At 44.9% G+C, this 22,640-nt stretch overlaps 2 protein-coding genes across 3 annotated transcripts in view; one reads left to right on the top strand and one right to left on the bottom strand.

Moving 5' to 3' along the window:
• Positions 1-4,745, bottom strand: part of LOC146176446 (uncharacterized) — a 46,188-nt gene extending 41,443 nt beyond the window's left edge. Inside the window, exons 1-3 of one of the 2 annotated variants that reach the window (XM_084582789.1) lie at positions 4,718-4,745; positions 2,012-2,143; positions 1,524-1,604 (exon numbers count right to left, since the gene is read on the bottom strand). In XM_084582789.1, the coding sequence (XP_084438915.1) occupies positions 1,524-1,604; positions 2,012-2,038 (108 nt within the window). In that variant the 5' untranslated portion in view covers positions 2,039-2,143; positions 4,718-4,745. The remainder of the gene's footprint in view (positions 1-1,523; positions 1,605-2,011; positions 2,144-4,717) is intronic. The other variant, XM_084582788.1, reaches the window with a different exon arrangement.
• Positions 4,746-4,947: 202 nt separating this feature from the next.
• Positions 4,948-22,640, top strand: part of LOC146176445 (apoptosis-resistant E3 ubiquitin protein ligase 1) — a 79,384-nt gene continuing 61,691 nt past the window's right edge. The window contains exons 1-2 of the mRNA XM_084582780.1: positions 4,948-5,475; positions 6,354-6,581. Of these exons, the coding sequence (XP_084438906.1) occupies positions 5,460-5,475; positions 6,354-6,581 (244 nt within the window). The 5' untranslated portion in view covers positions 4,948-5,459. The remainder of the gene's footprint in view (positions 5,476-6,353; positions 6,582-22,640) is intronic.

Below are 22,640 nucleotides of genomic sequence, written 5' to 3'. Positions count from 1 at the left end.
TTTAAACGCAAGCTGAGCTTTTTGCGACATAATTCTTGAAACACACTGAATTGTCGAACAAAAATTTACTGCGTGATGCTTAACGTAGCACTGAAATTGCCTTGCGAAGTAGCAACGCAGCGACTAGACGTTATGACTGTACACAACGATCAAAATGCAGGAGGATTGGCAGCTCTAGGCTGGCCTCAGGAAAATAATCGCTTCTTCGTCATTTTTTTGTCACATACTTAGTTCATTTTGCACTGTTCTGTGCAGTTTGGAAACGCGGAAAGATTTCTCACGGTCTCGATGCGTGCTGCAAATTTATGCTCCCCAAATTTACTCACCCCAAAAGGAAAATGCTGCCGTTGATACTCCTCACGCATTCGGCGGCCCCAAGTATTTTGGCGACTCACACTCGCATTTTAGTCATGAATTATGCATCAATTCTACTTTTTTACATATACTAGTGCTGAATGGTATTTGCTGCCGGCATGGTGTACAGAATCGGCTTCGCGTTTCAAGAAAGTTTTTGCTTAGCGGCCAATTCTGCGAAGATTCGGCCGCCGACAGTCGGCAGACTGGTTTTGTCGGTGTCCCTGGCCTCGAAACCTGTCACACTGGGAAGACATCTGGTTTTCGGTCGTGTTGGTGTCATTTTCAGCCTAGTGTGACAGCTTGGTCGGCCACAGACACGGTCAGTCGATGAGTTGGCTGATCGTCGGTGTCGATGTCAGGTCTGCGTCGGCATCGTGTCGTGCTAGTGTGACAGGCCCTTTAGCAATATGACAACATGGTTCGGTGAATGCAGGGAGAAAACAAATTCCTTGCACTGCACTTCACAGATGCTTTATGACCTACAAGAGAGTACTAAAAGATTTGTTAGGAATTTTTTCTGTTGTGGTGCAGTAAAGTAATAATGCATTCTTGCCCAATTTGCAATAAATCATCCAGAGCTCTTTAACCTAGCTACCAGCTGAGCCTATGAGACTGGACACTGTAAGAAAGCAACTGGGTTAACTCTGCCTGCAGGGGAACATTCTTGTAGAGTATGGTCCACTGTTAAAGTGAACATGAGATCGCGTGTCCTAAATACTTTGAAAAGCGCTGCCGCTGACCAGTCGCAAGAATGGACGGCACCAATCGCATGTTTGGGAACAGCAATCGGCCATGCTTACTGGGCATGCGCTGCACCTTGTACGATCGTGTCGCTGGCTCTCTCATGTTCTCTTTAACAGTGGACCATATTGTACTTCAGTCGCATTATTCGAGATAACAGGTTATAGAGTACCAAATGGTTTAACATTGAACTGAATAATATTAGAGTAATCCAGCCAAATACCTTGTGCTTAAAGTACGAAAAACAATTTTTATATCGGAAAGTTTTCATGTTTAAAGCTATGGCCTTATTTAGGATTCTTATTTAAATGCAGACCGTCACACGCGATGTCAATTCACAAAATTAGAAAACAGTCACACGAATTTATATCATGTGAAAAATGAAAAACGTGTATGTTTGAAAAGGCCCGTAACGTCAAACGAACCTTGAAGCGTTCTGCTGACATCCAATCTGCATTTGGCTGTATAAAACGAATCTGCGTGAACACGGCGTTTGATGGTCCCACCTGCACACAGAATGGAAGGAAATCAGTGGCTGCATGTGCCGAACGTAAAGAAAGTATACATCTGTCTCAAAAGGCTTTGCACCCTGTACAAAAAAAAAAAAAAAGAAAACAGCCAAATACGTGGGCGAAAACAAAACGGCCAGGCGCTGTACAACGTGCGAGAAACAAGTTTGCCAAACCAGCTAAACTAGCTGTCAGGGACGTCGTGTCACAACAATAAATAGAGCCTCAGCCGTGTCTCATGCCCACAGAAGCAAGCAAGCAGATTTTTCATCAAAGACCGTGGCTTTTGCAGGGCTAAAGACGCAGCACGAGAAGGAAAAAACATGTTTTCGTTCGGAACATCGGTACCACACAGAGCTGTTCGGTGAACGTCACAGAACAGCACTGAAAACAAAGATCCATACCTGCATGAATTTTGATAAATGCTCCATGGTGGTGAGAACCACTACCGTTGCCACTACAGACAGTAGTAGGGCTCGTTACTTCGATCAAATTATCGCCAAGGGACACACCATACTGCCACAAGTTGCTACGGGTATGGTGGCTAGAAAGGTTAGGTGACGTGAGCGGGCCGAGAGCGCCGCTCCTACGTTTCATGCCTCGCGTAGGTGGCGCTGCTCTCAGCACTTCGATGCGTGCTCGGCTCGCGCTGGGGTAAACTTCGCTGCGGTTGCAGCGCAGTCATACCAACAAAATGTTAAAATTATTGTTACCACTTGAAATATTTTAACCAGGTAAGCAAAATAGGCAAGTCAGGAGTGACATCGACTGCTAATATGTTCTTTGGCACCATGAAAGCGGGAGATGCGACTGTGCCGGTTGTTTTGCTTGTCGCGCTACTAAATTCTGCTTAAATGACGAAGTTTTGGTCTGAAGACGCATTACATACCCTTCCCGATGGGCACAGTGGTCGCAGTTATAAAGATAATTATTTTGGTTTGGTATTGTGAGTTTTAAAAAGCCAAAGTGACTCGGGCTTAGGGGCGTTGCAGTCGAAGATTACAGAGAATGCAGATGACATGCGATTATTTAACGTGCGGTTACGTCACACAGTACGCAGGCAACGCAGGCACCATGCTAATTTGTATTCTTTGTTGTCTGCGAATTTCCGGTGCGTCTAAAGTGGGAAAGTGCAATTTTTAGCCAGATGATAGCCAGAACGTGCAACACGCGATGTGAAACGGTATAGGTACAGAAGGAACAAATTACAGTTTTATTCACAAAAACACTCATGGATAAGCAAAGTTGTGTTTATTGCACTTAAGGGCAAGAATAATATCACAATGTTGAGGTTGCTGTTGAAGGCCTCAAATATACAGGTAGAATAAACGACATAACTGCTCTCAACCAAATAGCAAATTAAACAACCCACCTCAGTTTCAATAGTTTCATTCTCCATTGCCTTTCCTTTGGAAATGAATTCTGCGTCTTCAGGTGTAGTCTGCTAACAACATAGAACTTGATGACTTTGTTTGTCACAAGTGTAATATATCCGTGATTGGTCATTTGGAGAATTGTTACCAAGTCAATAATTAGGCTGTCTCTTCGGATTTCACGCGCACTAAAACAGCGAGTAAAGGTGTTTTCATGGGGTGTCACAGGGGCGTTTAGATTGGTTGATGGAAACACAAGACCGCCTCTGTCAACTGCGCTGGTAATTAACTAGAAGGCATGTTGGTTGTGCATCTTGAGGTAACAGCGCGGAACGTGGACGGGAGCACAAGATTAGAAGACGACACAACGGGCGCTGACTTTCAACTGGTAATTAAGACACGCTGCATCTGGAGCAGTTCCGTTCTTGAGACTGAGGAGTTGTCTGCATCATTCTTCCCATTTTGTGCCAGCGGTGCATTTCTTCGCCACATATCCAGCGATATAAAATATCAGCCTTGAATCACTGGCCTGAGTGATGACAGATGTGTGTTCGATGCCAGTCTTTGAGAACTTCATTTGCCTCACTCAGGTCTCCCACATAAGAAGCTGGTCATGGATGATGCTTTCACTATTTTTTTTAGCAATTGACTGTTATTTTGCTGATAACGATGCTTTCATTATTTTTTTAGCAATTGACTGACCTTTTGCCTGACAACGGTGCTTTCATTAATTTTTTTTTAGCAATTGACTGGCCTTTTGCCTGACAACAATGTTTTCATTAATTTTTTTTTTACAATTGACTGGCCTTTTGCCTGACGATACTTTCATTACATTTTTTAGCACTTGACTGGCCTTTTGCCTGACAACGATGCTTTCATTAATATTTTTTACAATTGACTGGCCTTTTGCCTGACAACGATGCTCTCATTAATTTTTTTTAACCATTGACTGGCCTTTTGCCTGACAACAATGCTTTCATTCATTTTTTTAGTAATTGATTGGCATTTTGCCAGACAACGGTGCTTTCATTAATTTGTTTTAGCAATTGACTGGCCTTTTGCTTGACAACGATGCTTTATTTAATTTTTTTTACAATTGACTGGCCTTTTGCTTGACAACGACACTTTCATTATCTTTTTTTAGCAATCGACTGGCCTTTTGCCTGACAACGATGCTTTCATTAATATTTTTTACAACTGACTGGCCGTTTGCCTGACAACGATGCTTTCACTATTTTTTTTTTTTTTGGAATTGACTGGCCTTTTGCCCGACAACAATGCTTTCATTACTTTTTAGCAATTGACTGGCCTATTGCCTGACAACGATGCTTTCATTAATTTTTTTGTTGAGCAATTGAAGGTAATTTTGCCGGACAACGGTTCTTTCACTTTTTTTTTTTAGCGGGGGGTTTCTAAACGCAAGAGAAACAGAAAAGTACGCACATGTACTACATACTCGCACTAGCACCTCGGCAAGAAAAACTTCATAGGCACCAAACAAAACAGGATAAACTGAGCTAGGACAAAGCCGATTGAAAAATAGCACCACAGCTCAAGCAGCATCTACAGGCAAACAAGAACGAACGCGCCGGCGTGCGCCGGAGAGAGTACATCGAAGAGCTGACAGCAGCGCCACAGCGGCGACCAGTGGCGGCGGCATGAACCGAAGGCGCGTTTTCTCCAAGCGGCGGAATGCGCGGTCGCGCCACCTCTCCCTTCTAGCCACCATACTACGGGCGCCGATTGTCAGCCATGCTGTCAGCTGCCAGCAGCTGCTGGAACAAAATAAAAACAAACAAACAAGACTGCTGCAAATAATTTTCTTTAAAAGTAAATAAATTGCATTTTTGTGTTATTATACTTCAATCAACCATTTAAAAGGTTTGTTTTGTTTTATTTTTAGGCCTTCAATTTATGTTTGTTTTTGACAATACGCAGCTACGCATGTGTAGGCGAGACTGGATCAACGTCCGGCCGTTGATGTTGATGTCCGGTCGGTTCGGTTTGTGTTACGTTTTTTGAGATAGGGCACAACTTTGTGTTCGTACGTTGTCAAATCAACCGACTGTCACGAGTGCCAACGCCGTTAAGAACAAAAAACGTTTCTCCAACCGGAGTTTAATTCGTTGGTTCTTCCACGACAAAGAAAACGAGCGGACGTGGCTGCGTCGAGCTTCGCTGCATTGCCAGCAGACGCCGTATGTCACAAGACTCAACGATGCTTCTCCCGATACGCGAAATTGCTTCCTTGGTTCCCACTAGCAGTGAATGAAATTAAGAATTGACTCGAACTGTTTCCTACGCGGTTATTCTGTCAACTTGCAGTTTGCGAATCGCGATCGTTCTGCCGAGTGACTGCCGGCAGACAACTCGAACTCGGTGACAACTGATGTCCCTCGGATAGCTACGGCTCACTGCCTTTGCGCAGATGCTGCGTGGGAGTGGAATTCCTGGCGTGGTTACCGACACTTCCTGAGACATGGAGAGGCGCCGAGGTAAGAAGTGCAGTCAACATAGAATCGTTGGAATCGTCCGCCTTTGTTTACCTTGAGCTTTGACGAGAGACGAAACAATTTGCTGCTGCTTTTTTTCTCCGTTACCTGTGGGCGCTGCCGATAGCCCAGGGGCGCTCTTTTGATATTGGTCTTGTATGATTATGACATACGTAGTTTAGGAAAGCATGACGCTAATAACTAGCCACCTTGCTTAATGAAAAAAAAAAAATCCGAAAACGCTGTGTTATTATCGAAAGCTTGCGGGCACAAAATACTAAAGGCATTTGACGCACAGCTTTTATTGCAATAAGTATTTAAGGCTATGAATGAATATGTATTATGTGGTCGGCACTATGAAGGTTGCCACAAACTCGCACTCTCAACCACTTTTACACTCACTCCCACTCTCCCACTGAATTTCACTCAAGCTCACAACCACTCACACTCATAACCACTCTCGCCCACTCACTCACACTCACAACCACTCAATCACACCGACACTCACGACCACTCACTCACTCACATTTTTCAGTGTGAGTGAATGGGTGTGAGTACACTGACCTTTGATTATATGCAAGGACTGCATGTATGTGAGCTTTCCCTCAGCTAAGCGGATAGTATGGATAATTCTTTTCTGCACATAAAGTTCTGGTGCCCGATATCTTCCTACAGCCACATTATGTGGCAGAGCAACTTCAAATTCACAAGACCATAATGCATGACTACCACTTTATGACTTGCAATTTATATCTATACAGCTTAAACCATTTTGAGATCATAAGAGGGATCTGTATCTATTTGCAGTCACATTTAATTTGTGGTTGACACTCGGCCAGACCGGAGCTTCCACCTTATTGTTCTCGCACTGTCATTTCCAGGCGGATCAAGTTCAAATGGGACTACAGTCACCTTTACATCGCATCCATCCATATGGCTTGCTGCTCGTCTTCCATCAGTGGTGTTGTGCAGTGTGGCTACATTTGTGCTGACGTTCCTGGCCTTGCAACAAAGTGACTATGTTGTCAGGCAGCAGGACCAGGAAGATGTTTTCAAGTGGCTCGACAGTGTTGGTCTTGGCCATCTCGATCAGCTCATGTACGACCATGGTGAGTGAAAGTGCAGAAACATTAAGGCATCTAACTATTTGGTTTTATGTGATCTTAGAGGTGGTGACTACACTCGCTTTTACTTAGCAAAGCTGATGCAGGCGTTTATTATCAAGCTTGGGAGCATAGACAGCATCTTCAAACATTTTGTTTGCTGTCGCCTGCATATATCAGTGTTGCAATAGTTCTTTATTACTGCACCATGCTAGTAAGCATTGGTTAAACTGGCAATTTTAAGATCAGTAGCGGCATACTCAAGACAGGGAGGGAAGCAAGGCTGTGGAAGTGGAAAAAACTAATGCATCATCCATCTTCCTTCTGCGCAAAATTGTTTATGTAGGGAGCAGGCCACAGTGTGTGTGTCCATTTCACATACTGTGTTGCCTGTCATATTCTTCTCATTTAATTCACCCTATGTGAGCAATGTAAAGATTTTGTGCTATCTATTTTATGTGAATTACTCTAGCTAATTTCATGTGAAGAGCATTTAACTCAACCTTGTGTCTATCAGTGAATGCTAATATATTTTCTCAAATTGTACAACACATGTATGATTCTGCTCTCCTGTCTAGTGTGTCAACCCTACGATAACTGCGTTAATGTAATTGTATTATGGGTGAAATAGCTTTTATCAGCTTTCTGGTGTAATCATATACCTGGCTATTGATAGCACCATCATATGACAGAAACTGCCATTTGGCAATTGTGCAGCCACCCATTAAGCACGAACAATCTGTGTTTGTGTACACATGTTGCTTTCCATTGGCAGCACATTCTTCTACTGCTCAAAAGAGCTATACTTTCCTCCTGTCATCACCCAAGAGGCAGCCGTAACATGATCTTAGTATGCATGTCCATTTCACATACTCTGATGTCCGGCAGAAAATTGTCTGTCCAAGTGACTGTGGACACTGCCGAAAGTCCAGGGGCACATTATTGAGGTTCGACTTATACGCTTATGATATGCATGGCCCCAGAAACACAAACTTGTCTGCTTTTGCTTCGCACCAAAGGGTGCTGTGATTAAAACGCTTATTTATTTGCATAAATCAGACTATGCTTCTTGTAAACGTTTTCCCAATGAAAGTGTCGATTCTGGTAGATATCTTGGATTACCTTTCAATACCAACTTCTCTTGGCAGCGCCACTCATAGTACGCCTCCTCACAACTGACTTCAGTTGCTTTACTACTAAATAAATAAATAAACAAATGAATAAATAAATAAATAAAGCTTTACTAGCATTTGCTGATACCAACTATACAGGAGTGCCAGGCATAATATGGCTTTACATGGTCAGGAAGACCAGGTGATTGGAGATAATGGCTACAAAGGCCAAATTGTTGTTGGTGTCGCAATGTTGAAAATTTGCTTCATTGAAACAATACTGCCTTCTTTTCCCTTTCTTCTGGTATCTTTATGATAAATACTTTTGTGATAAATTCTGCTAAAGCCTTATAAACGAAGGCATTAAACACCCTTTTTTGAAGTCCCATTGGGAGGTGGCAAGCCATTGTGTTTTTGTGTAAATCATATTGAGGTTTCACTCATTTCATCTCAGCTCGAGCATTGAAAGATATTCCATGCAGGGTCGTGTTCGTTAAAGATCTCTTTATTGTAAATGTATGGAAAAAGACAGTGTTCTAACTACTTGTATTTGTGTATCAAGTTGAAGTGTGCACTCTTTATCGCTTGCTCACTCGGCCTTAGGAGTTCTGCTTTGGTACTATTGCAACATTAGATTACTAAACAGTGCATATTTAGCTCACCATAAGATTGTCACTCGAGAAGTTGCAGCACATTCCATTCCCAGGAGGAATGTAACTGTGTGGGACAATGCAAGTGCCTAACACATCTTGCGCACTGACTGAATCCTTCGTTAAAAATCTCTTCATTGTAAATCTATGGTAAAAGACAGTGTTCTAACTATGGGTATTTGTGTATCAAGTTGAAGCGTGCACTCTCTATCGCTTGCTCACTCGGCCTTAGGAGTTCTGCTTTGGTGCTATTACAACATTAGAGTACTTAACAGTGCATATTTAGCTCACCATAAGATTGTCACTCGAGAAGTTGCACCACATTCTATTCCCAGGAGGAATGTAACTGTGTAGGACGATGCAAGTGCCTGACACATCTTGTGGCTTTCAGTCGCACTGACTGAATCCCACACTCTAATCTATGCATTAGAACTGTGACTGAAAATAGAGCAGTGGCAAAATAAACTTGCACTATAAAGGCGACTTCCGGCACTCTTTTTACCTGCTAATATATTACTGAAATTCCCACAGTACATTTTGTGCATTTTTCGAGTCCTTTTTGCCAAACTTTGTAGCGGGGTGGCGCTTCATTCTTGCTTAGATGAAACAAGATTTGTGAATTTATTAATTTATGATGAATAAGATTTCCCATTTTGTTGCTTCAGTTAGGGATATATTTCTATGGGCAGCCTTGCATGTGTGATGTCATTGGGTGCATGGCCATCGGTATTTGCCCTTCTTATGCTGAGGAACGTAATTTCAACAACGGTCACTAGTTTCACCCAACCATCCGTACACTGTAGGTTTTGGGACAGTATCTGCGACATCATTGCATGATCTGTACTAACATCATCGCTTGATTGGAATCCAGTTTCGGTTGTGTTCCTAGTTTTTGCTTACTTAAAACGTTTACCGCAGATGGGGACTGCAAGGAATGACGTAAGGACTCGCTCAGATAATTGAGAAAAACCCCTCAAGTTGGCCTTTAGGTCAAGTTGTATAGCTGCAACATAGAGCTGTATACATCGTGTAGTGAACCGAGAAGGTATACCGGCGTATGCCAGTTAATGGATTCCCCTCCCCCCTTGTGAACTTTGAGTGATAAGGTACAGGAGAGGGAAAAGAGAAAAGAAACTGGTCCAAGCAGAAGAGCCGAAGACCTGGTAAACAAAAAATAGTTGGTATTGAGGCTCACAGCTTCTTACATCACCCTCACTGCCTACCAGCAAGCTTGCCTAAATCATCTTAGTTATAAAAAAAATATAAAAGATTTAATTTTTTTATTTTTTGGTTATGAGTTTTGGAAGCCACCACTCTGCCAAGCTGTAGTCAGAGAGACCTTAAGAAGGTGGCGGTTGATGACGATGGGTCGTCGTGGACTCTTGTACTACTGCATTAACTAATGATAGCTGTAAACAAGAATTTAGGTTTGGAATATGGCTGCACCAAACAGGCCAGGGGCATCGAAACTCTCAAACTTATAATTTTGCCTTGTTGTTAGCTTCTTGCTCAGATAACAAGGGATGCATTAAAACCTGACTGCTTTTGCTCATCATGGAGGAATTTTGTGCTGTATTTTTAAACCTGGGCAGAGGTTCACTGCAAGCTTGTTCTATATTCGATCAGAGTCGCCCTGTAAAGACTATCAAATCTCGAAGCCAAAGTAGCTGGCAATTGGCAATAGGAGTGATTTTACCTCTATGTATTTGAGGGAATACAAAAAAGGCGCGCACACTTCAGAGAGCTGTGTGCAATGAACAAATTTCTTGATCATTTTTTTTTTCGTTACACTCGGTTTCACTTCACTTGCAAATAGCTGAGAAAGCTGCATGTAAGGCTTTCGCTTGTATCTGTCATTGTGATTTGGACTAGAGTCAAACCGCTGTGTAATCAACCTTCGTGTAGCGAATTCCTCGATATTACGAAGTTTTTCATTTCTCCAACGCCGGCCACATCGAAGTGCATGCATTTGAAAACGTTATGTAACGAACATGTCGCGGCGTTTGACCTGGATGTAACGATCTTGCGGCGCTGACTATCTCTTAGCTTGTGATGAATTATTGGAAATTTGGCAGAACCCTGCAAGTTTCGTGGCGATAAAACACGAACTGGGTTGAGAGGTACGTCTGCGATAGCCACGAACGACCGTTTGATACACAACGCGCCGTGTTTCAGCGCCGACGGCGCTTATATACGTGTCACATGCAGCAGTCTCGCTGCTTTCGCTTTCGGAACGTGGCCCTACTATATTTTATGATCAAGAGCAGCGGAAAATAACAGAACAAAGAAAAAAAGACATGGGACGAGCACTGTGCATCCATCGCCGCCACGCGGTTGGTCGCGAACTCCCGCGCGCACTGGTAGAGGGAACAGTTGTCGAGATCCATTGAGAACGACGGCGACGCGGGTCAGTTTTCTGGGGCAACTGTAGTGTGCGAGCGGGAACATGCGCGAAGGGGTGTTGGAAATGTTGGAATAGAGAGAGTCACTGTTGGAAGTTGGAAAAATTACGAGGGACTTTAGCGATTAAAGTAGTGAAAGGCGAAAGCCTGAGTGCCGCATTCTGCTACGCAACTGGAACTGATTAGTAATTAATTAACTACTAGTGCTTAGTAATTACATATGTAATTATTTATTAATTAGTTGATAACGAATTACATAATTAAATTTTTCAATTCATTAATTAGTAATTGATCATTGATTGACATATGGTAATATAAAGCACGCATTCGCGCATACTGTGGTGGTGCTCTGTGATTGGTCGATACTTATATGACGTCATCCCGCCTCGGCCAATCAGAACGCCGCAAAAGCGGGACACATTAGAGAGATTTAGCTTACCGTGATTCGCGATCCGCCACCATGACCATTTACCGCGCGTGGGCAGGGCGCACAAGCTGATTGGTCCCGACGCGGCAGGTCTACGTGCCGACATCAAGTATGTGGTGCCATATATCGGCGTCAAGGGGATCTGGGCATGCGCAGTGGAACGCGCGGTGGCGGATCACGGTAGCGGATCGCGGTAAGCTAAATCTCTCTATTAGAGACTTCTAGTTTAGTGCTACCGCTACCGCCTAGCGCTACCGCGCGAGCGTCAGTACGCATGCGCAGATCACCCCGATGGCGACAGATGGCGCCTTGTTCCTGTCAAATTTCGGTGGACGCCGATCAGCGCGCGCTGTGCTGACGGTGCGCGGTAGCGGTAGACGGCCGCGGTGAGCGGCAGCGCTAAACTAAAAGTCTCTATTTTGTCCACGACAGCATGAGCCCTCACTCGGAGGCGGCGCGAACATTACGCGCTCCCGCGTGCTCTCCCACAGGCTGACTCCTCTGCCATACCCCTTTCCCCACTCCCTAGCAGACGCGTCGTGCCAGCCCCGGCAGAGATGGAGACTGCTGCCTTCTTCTACAACTTGGAATAATTCTCATTTATTGTATAGATACTTTCAGGGTGGCTTCTCTTACAATGAGTTCCTATTCGTGTTTTCGTTATGCATTGTCCTTTTGAGTCTTCACGCGAAAACTGTATATAACGAAAACCTGGATGCAACGAAAAATAGTGGACATTTTACAATTTTGCTATAACCAGGTTTAACATTATTTCTTGTTTGGAGTTAGCGTCTTTACGACACTGAATTGGAAATGCATAGGGTTCTTGATATTGCTGGAGCTGTTCTAGCCGCACTCAGTTTGGTGATGCGCATGGTTAGGGAATATATTTTGTAGTGGGTATGACTACTTATTGATGAATAACAAATAAAACAGAGTCAGAAGCTACAGGATCATGATTTCTTAAGAGCTATGAGTGTTACCTTGCCAAGCATCTCGCTTACGTTAGTTGTGGACAGTCAGGACACCATCCACAAGTAACATAAATTGACTGCAGTAAGGGTAGGCAGTTTTGTCAACTGATTCTTTCAGGCAAAATTTTCGCATCTGAGAAATCCGTTTGACAGTATTCACCCCAAGGACTGAAATATGTCTCAGTCTGTTAGAAATTTAGATGAAAAAAAAAAAAAATGTCATCGTGTCTACAGCTACAAAACCGTAGCGTAAATTTGGAGAATTATAGCAGTACTTGGACGTAAGTAGTTTCTTGCATACTTCACTGTGCAAGATAGAGCAGCGGAGTGTGTTAGCTTTTCAACATCTTTTTCCCAGTTTCTCCATTGAGCACAGGAGTGCTGCTTTCGTACTATCGAGAAGAAAAAAAAAACGAAAATTGACGCCTCTATGGCTTATCTGCAATTGCACGACTACTCGCAGAGCGGCTCGTTGGGCGAGTTGATTGAACATTATTTTAAAACAGCACTAGAACACGGACAGATAGAAAGAGACATGTTTCTCACATTGTCAGCGCAATGTGTGTTTCTTTCTATCTGTCTGTGTTCTAGCGCTGTTTTGAAATAATAATACTCGCGGGTCATGTCATTGGAGTGAACAGTAACTAAAGCGAAGGGAATCATTGGGAAACGTTTGTATTTTTATTATTATATCTGTGGTGTTGTTGAAAGAGGAATTACTCGTAATAGTGTACTGTTTTATGACCGAATGGTAATTGGTTATAAATCAGTAAAAAAAATAAAATAAATAAATAAATAAAAAACTAGCCACGTGTCGCTGACGAGATCCGAGCCCACATCCTCCGCATGTTGCATGCGGTGTTCTACCTACTTAGCTACACTGGCGACTGTCCAGTCTTCTATCTCCAGAGGTATTCATTTTAAATGTACGTGCTTTGCTTGGCTTTGGTGACCGTTAGCTTCCTTCATATGCATGTCGTAACCAGACCCTTATTCCCCTGTCCTTGTCTTCTGCTTGCAATTCAGTTATTCCTCAGCCAGCAATTTATGATTCATAAGGAAAGAAAGCTAAAGTTCTAACTCACTTATAGGTTCATTTTCTGTTCGTCTTCCTATTTCAATTGCTGTGGTTGTTCAGCAGTTTTCTTTATTTCTTTCTGGCCCTATAGTGTTCATGCATTTTAGTGCCGAGAAAGAGACCATAGTTCTGAAACCTAGCCAGAGCAGCTGAGCAGAGATTTCTGCTTACAAGGACGGGGAGATGCGAGCGTCCCGCACCCGGTGACAGATGTTTATGTGCGTTTGTCTGGAAGCGGTGACCTCCTTAATCCTTAGCCATTCGTAGCAGCCGCCCACCGTCAAGGAGTCGTTACAAAGGGGGATACAGTCGAATTCTGATATATGAAAGTCGAAGAGGATCGGAAAAAAATGTTCGCTGAAAGACATTATTTGTCGGCTGTGCGATAGCACATTGAAAGCTGTTGACACCTTGACTCGCGTTCATGGTCATTTTGTTTTTTGCCCTCCCCCCCTTGTCTGTTTGTGCGCACAAATAACCGCTGGTCGTTTAGCTACTAGTTCAGCTCTTTGGAGCATAACTTTATGGGACACAAGTATATGCGGAGCAAAGTTTATTTCGGCATAGTTATGTTATGTTCAGCGTATAGATATAAGCGGATATGCATGTTCAACCCGCTGGTAACAACGCGACATGACTAGATCACGGGGCAGAGCTGCAACTATAGTATTTTTTTTTTTTTTAAGGGAAGACGCGTCCCGTAAACTTTTGCGACCGACAGTATACATTCCCAGAAAGAAGCTTATACAGGTGGCCACATCGCAACGAATAATCTTCACTTTCGGCCTGGGGACGTCACTTCCAACCAGCCAATCACCGGAATTGTTGTAACAGTCACCGCATTTTTTCCCCCGGTGAGGCTTCTAATGTCATCGCATGAGCAGTGCGATAGTCGATTGTTCAGCATATACAAGGCTGTGAGTATGGGTATCCGTAAATTAGAAGTAAGAAGAATACAATGCAGCCTTGTTAGTGACGATCTTCGCTGCTGCATCAGCATCACAACACTCGCTAAAGGCGTTGACCTGACCTACCTCGCATCAAAGCCGCAGCGAACGGGGCTTCAGAATGACCCACCGCCTAATATCTAGCCCCGCTAACATCTGTGAATAGAATGTCACTAAAAATAAAACAAGGTACTATTGATTTCCCCAATGCCTTCGACAGCAAATCGATCAAAGCAGGCTTGGCGATACGCGAGAACCACCGATAGTCTTTAGTTATATTGGCTTCACCTCGTGGCAGCCAGCGACTACACTTTCTTTGTGCGCAAAGATACGTGATTATAGAACGCCGTTAGGAGAGTCCCGCCGGGGTGGTGCAGTGGTAAGACGCCCGACTACTGTGCCCGAGTACCCGGGTTCGAACCCGACCTCGGCGGCTGCCTTTCGATGGAGGCGAAACGAAGAGGCGTCCGTGTGCTGTGCGATGTCAGCGCACGTTAAAGATCCCCAGGTGGTCGAAATTACTCCGTAGCCCTCCGCTACGGCTCCCCTTTCTCTATTTCCACTTTCATTCCCACTTTCCTCCCTTCCCTTACGGTGCGGTTGCGGTGTCCACATAAAACAAGTGAGACAGTTACCGCGCCTTTCCCTTCCTATAAATAAATCAATTGGTTAAATCAATTGTTAGGAGAAGCTCTGCTTGCCGGGGCGCGGCGTTCCGTTCGATATATCCAGCGTTCCACTGAACGCGATTTCGATAAACGCAGACTAGAGTGCTATGATTTAGCGTGTCATCTTTAGACAGATGTTCTGACAGTTTGGTATGAAAAAAAAAAAAAGAGGATAAACCGGGACCAACGTGGGGTACCTTGGACATTATTTGAACTCGGCTGGGCGCTGCGCTTTCATGTGATTTTTGCGCAAAATAAAAACGGCAGTGTTTGGGGCAGGGTTTGGCCAGCCGTGGCCAAACCGCGACTTGTGTGCCTTCGAATGGTCGAGGAAATACGAGTGAGAATCGCAGAGTGTACTCGAACACTTTTTGCAGTAATAGCGATACGTCGGACGGTTTTTCCTCGTTGTGAGCGGCGTCACGGTGTATTTAGCACCACGCAACCTGTGCCACAGCACCTGGGGCGCGCAATTAGCCGCTTTGTTACCTTAAAATTTTACCGTGGTCATAATTGCCGTCGATCGCAGGAATGATGGCATAGATCGAGGACTCTCAAACCTTTCTGCCTCACGGAACCCACACAGCTATCAGTATGTGCCAAGGAACCCTCTTCCCCTCCCCTTGCATGAACCTTTTGCATGAACCTGAAATTTTTTCTTTGCTTGTTTAACTAACTTTTGTAAGCATTTGTTTTTTTGTTTGTTTGTTTTTTGTTTGTTTGTTTTTTGTTTGTTTTTGGCAATCAGCTTATTTATGTGCCTACATCTTAGTCATGCATCGAGAATGCAGAATATGCGGTGGCACGACCAACACTCGATCTCATCGAGAGCTTGTGAGAGCTCGCGGAACGCCCAAAAGCGCCGTGCGGAACCCAGTTTGAGAACCCCTGGCTTAGGTGACCCGACGTATTCAATCTGCCCGACCTCCGAAATAATGCCTTCGAGGGGGTTGATCTAACGTGTTCCATCCCAAACTTTGAAAGAACTTTGCCCATACGAGATGCTCAGAACACGATCTGATGTCTACACCCGGCTCGCTTGTAAGCGGGCAGTGAGAGAGAGAGAGAGAGAGAGACTCTTTAATGAAAAACAGAGAATATTGCCGGCGTTTAGATTTCGCTGCCATGCTACTCTGTATAGGAAGGGGAATTCGGGAGGTAAAGATTGAAAAAGAATAGTGAGGAAAGTAATAGAATTGAAGGGGGAGATAATATGCGGCCAATAAATACGTGTTAAGATGCTTCGTGGAGTAATGATATAAAACGAAATGATGAAATGCATGATCCGAAAAATGTGCTTATAGAGTTCACAGCTTGAAAAATGTCTGAGGGAAACGTGCAAGGTGCGGACAGAGGTTTCGCTACTTTAGGCGGAGACCGTATGGCTTTGCACTTTTGGAGTGTGTTTTTGACTTCAACCGTAGTAATTCCGCATACCGCATCGCGCAAGGCCAGCGGGTGGACAGAGAGAGAGAGAGAATGAGGCAATAAACCTTTGCAATAAGCGCTGCTTGGGCGCTGCCACTTATTGTTCGACGGACTGTCCTATGCACTTCACGGTAGAATCGTCAGCGGAATCGGTTTCCGACAGTCTTGAGAAGAGGAATTTTGATAACCCCTTCAGCTGGTGCAAGAGTCTATAAGCTCAAAGCACCTTGCCTAAGGGAAACCAGAAAAAAAAAAACGAACAGATAAATATATATAGGGATATTATATCCACGGAGGAGTAGGCGGAGTCCGTATGTGAATCTTATGCCATACCTTGGCGCTCAGAACAAGGGAAGGCGTACTGGCTTATTTCCGGTCGTTAAGGAAGGAGACGTGCGTGCGCGCTCGGCGATTAATAAAAAAAAAAAAAACGTGGCCACCTATTTTCTTGGTTTCCCTGTTCTCTGCTTAAAGCCGATCTCTTCTATATATTATATGCCGATTCAGCCAGCCTTTTTCCTCCTGTGCGGCGAATCGTAATGTCAGCGAATGGCACTGGCAAATATAGGGAGAACAGGGAGCACGCGAGTACGGCTTTGAGAGGCTTACACAGCACGGCGCGGGCGCTCTGACGGGAGAGGTCGTTGCCCTTTCTTCCCGCAGTGTCCTTTCTCCCCTGGGGGCATTAGGCACATTATATTACCCGTCCACCCGTCCGTCTTTCATACGCCGGCTTTTCTCCGTCTTTATTCTGCCTCGGTTTTTTTGTTATTTCGTTTCTCGTCACGACTCGGGATTTCCGGGTGGTTTCCATACTAGGCGCCCCGGAACCGTTGGTTATTATCTGGGACATGTAGGGTAGTATTTACTTATGTAATAGACCTTACCCCCCCCCCCCCCCCCCCCGTTCCCCTATCAGTCTAGTTCATATTTGGAAATGTTTCAACTCCTCACGGTGTAAATTTCTATCCCGCGCATTTTTATAAAATACATCCGTTACTTGCGCGAGCAAGTAGAACAAACTCGCGGAATGCGGAGCGAGAGAGAGATGGCGATTAGCCCACGCGCTTGTGCTTTCTGGCCGAGAAACCAAAAACAAGTAAATGTTGGTGTATGCGTCCGGAACAAAGATGCCAGCAGATGAAAGGGCCGGGGATTAAAAAAAATAATAATAATAAGGTTGCTGCTGCTTACGGTTCGGTTCGCCTTAGTTGAGGACTGCGTTAATACGTCCTTGATTCGAACTTCTAGGCTGCAACGGGAGGGCATGCATTCATTTCTGCGCCTTGTGTCCGTTTACTTTGTTTCTGCCGTTTTTAGAACTTCGCGAAATGTACTCGCATCGATGGCATGAGGGACATTCATCATCATCATCATCATCATCATCATCATCATCATCGTCGTCGTCGTCGTCGTCATCAGCCTGACTATACCCACTGCAGGGCGAAGGCCTCTCCCATATTTCTCCACTTAACCCGGTTCTGTGCATCCACTTGACCCCCGAGAAGATAATAAAAACATGCACGGAGTGGAAAAAAAAAAACATAAAAAAAAAACCCCGCTCGTTTGCCGTTTTCTGGAGCTACCATTGTAATAACGGTATGTGTAATTATAGAATACGCAATTGGGGTACTCGAGGGAGTGCGTAATGTACATTAGCACTCAGGTTAGGGATATGCTTGCCAACGCTGCTCGATTGATATCTGACGGATAACCGCAGGTGATATACGTGGTAAAATGTAAGCTAGACATATTACGTGGAAAAACAAAACAAATTTTAGTGCTACGTACCTCCGCTCGGTCGGTCAGTCACATCTCAGTTTTCAGGCGTTGTTCACCACTTTTGTTCAGTCTGAAGCGTTTATCCAGGCCCCAAGAAAGCCATTTGGTCGGGTTTACAACCCCAAACGCTGCTAGTAATCAGTAAAGTTTCGTTAAATGTGTCGAAATGGCTAGAAATCGTGACATAGAAACTCCGATTTGCCGTATCACCGAATCGCAGACATGTTCTGTTTTTAGAAGGCGCTCACGGCGCCAGGTATGCGGCAAAAGGAAAATAATGTAGTGGGCCTGTCTACGCGAGCAGAGAGGCTCACTATCTGTCTACGTTAGTATGTTCAAGGACTTGCTACCAAACTAACCTTTTTTTTTTTTGCGGAATTACTATTTACTGAATTTTATTGTGCGTATCAGAAAGTGCTCCATTTAATACCTGAGGTGTGTTCAATTCATCTAAAGGACCACAGGATGCTGAGCGCTCATGAAAAACAAAAACAAAAAAACTGGGACGCTTATTATTGAGCGGTTCCCCTTCCCTTGTGAACCATCGTTTGCGTACATCCGCTGTGCGATCAGCCCAGCCCATAATCCGCTAATTTGTTTCCCTATTATCTCACACGCTTGATTGGCACATGGTCGTAAGCTGCGACATTAGAGAGATTTAGCTTACCGTGATCCGCGATCCGCCACCGTGACTCTCTACCGCGCGTGGGCGGGGCGCACAAGCTGATTGGTCCCGACGCGGCAAGTCTATGTGCCGACATCAAGCATGTGGCGCCATCTATCGGCGTCAAAGGGATCTGGGCATGCGCAGTGGAACGCGCGGTGGCGGATCACGGTAGCGGATCGCGGATCACGGTAAGCTAAAACTCTCTATTATTTGAAACACCGCTCGACAAGACATAAAGCCACATTTTAGCAAGTCGTAAGAACGTGCCTGCATGGCCTGCCTCCAAGCATTAATATGGCTTAAATGAACTTGAAGGAGGGCTATATTGGTGGTATGCTTTCTTCGGATTAGATATAGCGCAATTTGAGACGAACGCAGAGAGAACGAAGGAAACGGGACTGGCGCCAGTCCGGTGTCCTTCGCTCTCTGAGTTCGTCTCTTAAATTGCGCTATAACGAATCCATAAATAGTATGTGTACCTAACCAGAAATAGTGCATTTATCTAAGGATTCAAGGCTTTTTTTCCCATCTCATAGCAGCAACCTGAGCTGGCAACTCCTCTCATGATGCATGGTCTAATTACGTCACACAGTGATAATGACGTCGTCAGTGTCATTGCCCTGACATGTCACGTGCCAACTACCATCTGTCGGAGTCACGCTTGTGGTTTTGCCCTCACAGCGCTGACAGTGTCAACAGCGCCGAAATTTCAGAATAACAGAGCCTTGAACGCTATCGCGTTACTATCAGCAATGAATTCGCAACGTGTCCATGGCACGCGAAAAAGCTAAGCCAGCCACAAGCTCCGAAATGTCGTACCGAGCTCTGCTGTGCCTTCGTGGATTTATTTCACACGCATGATATGCGCGCTCATTCGCTTAGCGCACAAACGCGCTCCGTGCGGTCCAGTTCGAGGTTCCTTACCCTTTAGTCGTGCTCTAGATTTTTTTTTTTTTCCTGCGAAGGAGAACGGGTTAGTGAGGGGCGTGTTGAGCGGCGAACGTGACATTTGCTGCTACTCCGAGGAAGGCAAGAAGAAGAAAAAAAAAAGTTAAACGAGGTAAAAATCGAGGAGGAAGAGAGGAAGTTCTTTGGGCGTTTTCGAGACGGTGGCGCAGCTGAGCGCAGGCGCGGGAGGGCGGAAGTCTGGCGGCCCCAGAAACTGCGCTGCCCCGTTTCTCGGTCTGCGTTTGGTTTTTCCGTAAAGCGCGCTTCTCCCCACGCTTCGGAGCTAATGGTAAAGCACCCTTTACAGGAGGCATTCTTGGGGCCCCTTTCTTTCTTTCTTTCTTTCTTTCTTTCTTTCTTTCTTTCTTTCTTTCTTTCTTTCTTTCTTTCTTTCTTTCTTTCTTTCTTTCTTTCTTTCTTTCTTTCTTTCTTTCTTTCTTTCTTTCTTTCTTTCTTTCTTTCTTTCTTTCTGCAGGTATGAGAGTTTCTGTTTAGAGCAGAGATGTGTCTAAGCCCAGTTCACTGTTCATTGGTCAGCTGAGTTTATTGTCATCGCGTTTTGTTTTGTTTTGCACGACGCGGAAACGCCGCAAAAATTGACGGGTACCAGAGTGGAAAGAAGCGCGATACCGATTCACCGCCCCCTCCCCCTCTTCCAGTCTGCGTCGATTTCAGCACCCTTCCTTTTTTTTTTTCCCCCGCTACACGAATCACACACGACGCTCTGTTGCCATTTTACCGGTACTTTTGGTTTTTGCTTGTTTAGACTAGGGCGTGGTCGTATCGAAGCGGCACCCGTCGTGTTCGACCGGACTTGCGGCCAACTTGGTTGTGCCGTTCCTCTTTTCCTTCCCCTTTCATGTGCATGCGTTTGTACATGTACCGTCTTTGCCAAAAGTAACCAGGCTGCATAGCTTGCTTTTCACTGGTATTATGAAGTCAATCAGGATTTCCAGAACATCGCCTTTATCTGACTGACTATTTTGTGCCGCTCTGTGCCGGCTGCGTTGTGTTGCACGTGTCGACTGTGGTGCCGAAGGCCCAGTCCGGTGACCTGTACGTCACCTTTAGCCTCGGTCCCACGGCAAAACTGTATTTTGCTACAAATTTCAATAAATAAAAAAAAAATTAAATCACGATGCTTTAAAAAGGGGGGACAGGGGCTCGCCATTACTTTTCAATGATCTACTGTTTCAGTAGTGGTATGAATTCTGAACTAGATGACTGAGAAGCAGAGCATGCAGCCTGGTTACTTTTGGCAAACACGGTACCTATAGCGCTGAAGGTTCGTTTTTGTTCATGTTTACTCACCCACCAACTACCTGCGACCTTTCAGGAGATTCAGTTAACGGTTCGAACGTCGTGGACGCAATGGCTGAGGGTTGAAGCCATAGAATACTAGCGTTAAAATGTCAGAACGCCATAGTTTAAGATATGTTCGAGGCGTTCTACGGACAACCGCAGAAAAAAAAAAAAAAAAAAAGAAAGCACGAGTTTAAATGCGTTTAACCCGATTGAGACGTGGGGAAGCGCTGTCTGGCATTATTTTTGCTTGACGGTTTAGCATTGAAAAGCTGTCACAGAGTTTTTCGAGGTGTGCCTTCGCCGAAATGGAGTTTCAATTGGTTCTGAGGAAGCGAAAAGCGCATTCATTTTCTGTCTCACTTTTCGGTGGAAATGTTACAATAGGAGGTGCATTCGAATCCTCATCTCAAACCAGCCTCCAATTTGAGTAGCAGATTGATGATAAATGGGAAGAGAAATGTTATGACGTCACCATGAACGCTGCACAAATAACGGTTACGTCACAACTCTGATGCGAAATCGCGTTATATCTGTTAGCATCGCGTCCTGTTTACACCATTCATGAGGCATGTAAGGCTTTCGCCTTCAAAAACGAAAAAGTCGATTCGTGCTGGGAAAATAACTTTGCCGCGACAAAAAAAAAAAAATAAAATAAAAAGGATATAATGAGAGGAATAAAAGCGGCATCCGAGGGTAGCTGTTCTAGTCCGCACGGCAGCACTAACTCGTTAAACAAGAACGGATCTACCTCCTGATGCAGGATTGAACTGTGTACTCAAGTGCAGAGGACAACTGTTCTCTTTTCCTCTTTGCCTCCATTCCTTCTCTCCACCATTGTCTCCCCCCCCCCCCCCTTCCCAATCCTTCCCGACTGCTTTTCTGGGTATAGGTCTCGTCTTTCTGATTTGTACATCATTTTTTCTGTCTCCCTTTTTTTGCCGTTATTTTCATTCTGTTCAGCAAACGACCGAGTCTTCATGCTTGGCACTTTAGTGGGAGTTCGCACTTGAACTCGCTCGCTTATCCGGTGTCGCATTCGGGCACCGTTTTCACATGGGCGCTTCGATTACATGCTCTACCGCAGCCGAGGCCGCTGTCGATCAGTGGACTCCGGCCTGTTTTCAAGAAGGAAAAAAAAAAAGACAGAATAAGATCGAATCGAAGGCGACATCGGCCTGCGGTATCCCCGGGCGCGCGGTGTCCATTAGCGCAACCGCGCACTGCAAACGATACCCCGGAGACCCAGCGGAGATAACGATCTTTGGAGTTCGGTAGCTCTCGGTGTAGGTGCTCTGGGGCAACCGGATAACGCTGACGATTGCTTCATGTTTAACCGGAGGATAAAGGGATCGCGGGAACTCGCCTGTCCGTTGCTTCAGAGTTGTTTGGGTCGCCTTGCGTGTTTATCGATTCTCATTTGCACTTGCGGTTAATCTTGGGGGGTCGCATTTTGACTTTTTTTTTTTTTTTCGATTCATCTTTGGCGCCTTCTGCGCCATCTATCGGCACCGCCTCGGATCGGCGCCGGGGAGCTTGTACTGCACTAACTAGGTTTTGTCTGGCTGAAGGCCCTTGTGACGAGTGTCGCTGTTACGAGTCGATAAACAGGTCACCAATATACTTTTTCAGGCAAACGTTATCAACTTGCCAAAGAAACCTTTTACACGGTCAGTCAGT

Source organism: Amblyomma maculatum, chromosome 10 (assembly GCF_055883805.1).
Source record: "Amblyomma maculatum isolate TAMU_Amacu chromosome 10, ASM5588380v1, whole genome shotgun sequence".
NCBI classification, from domain to species: Eukaryota; Metazoa; Arthropoda; class Arachnida; order Ixodida; family Ixodidae; genus Amblyomma; species Amblyomma maculatum.
The sequence above is the reverse complement of the archived record's forward strand: the minus strand, read 5'-3'. Positions and strand labels throughout refer to the sequence as shown.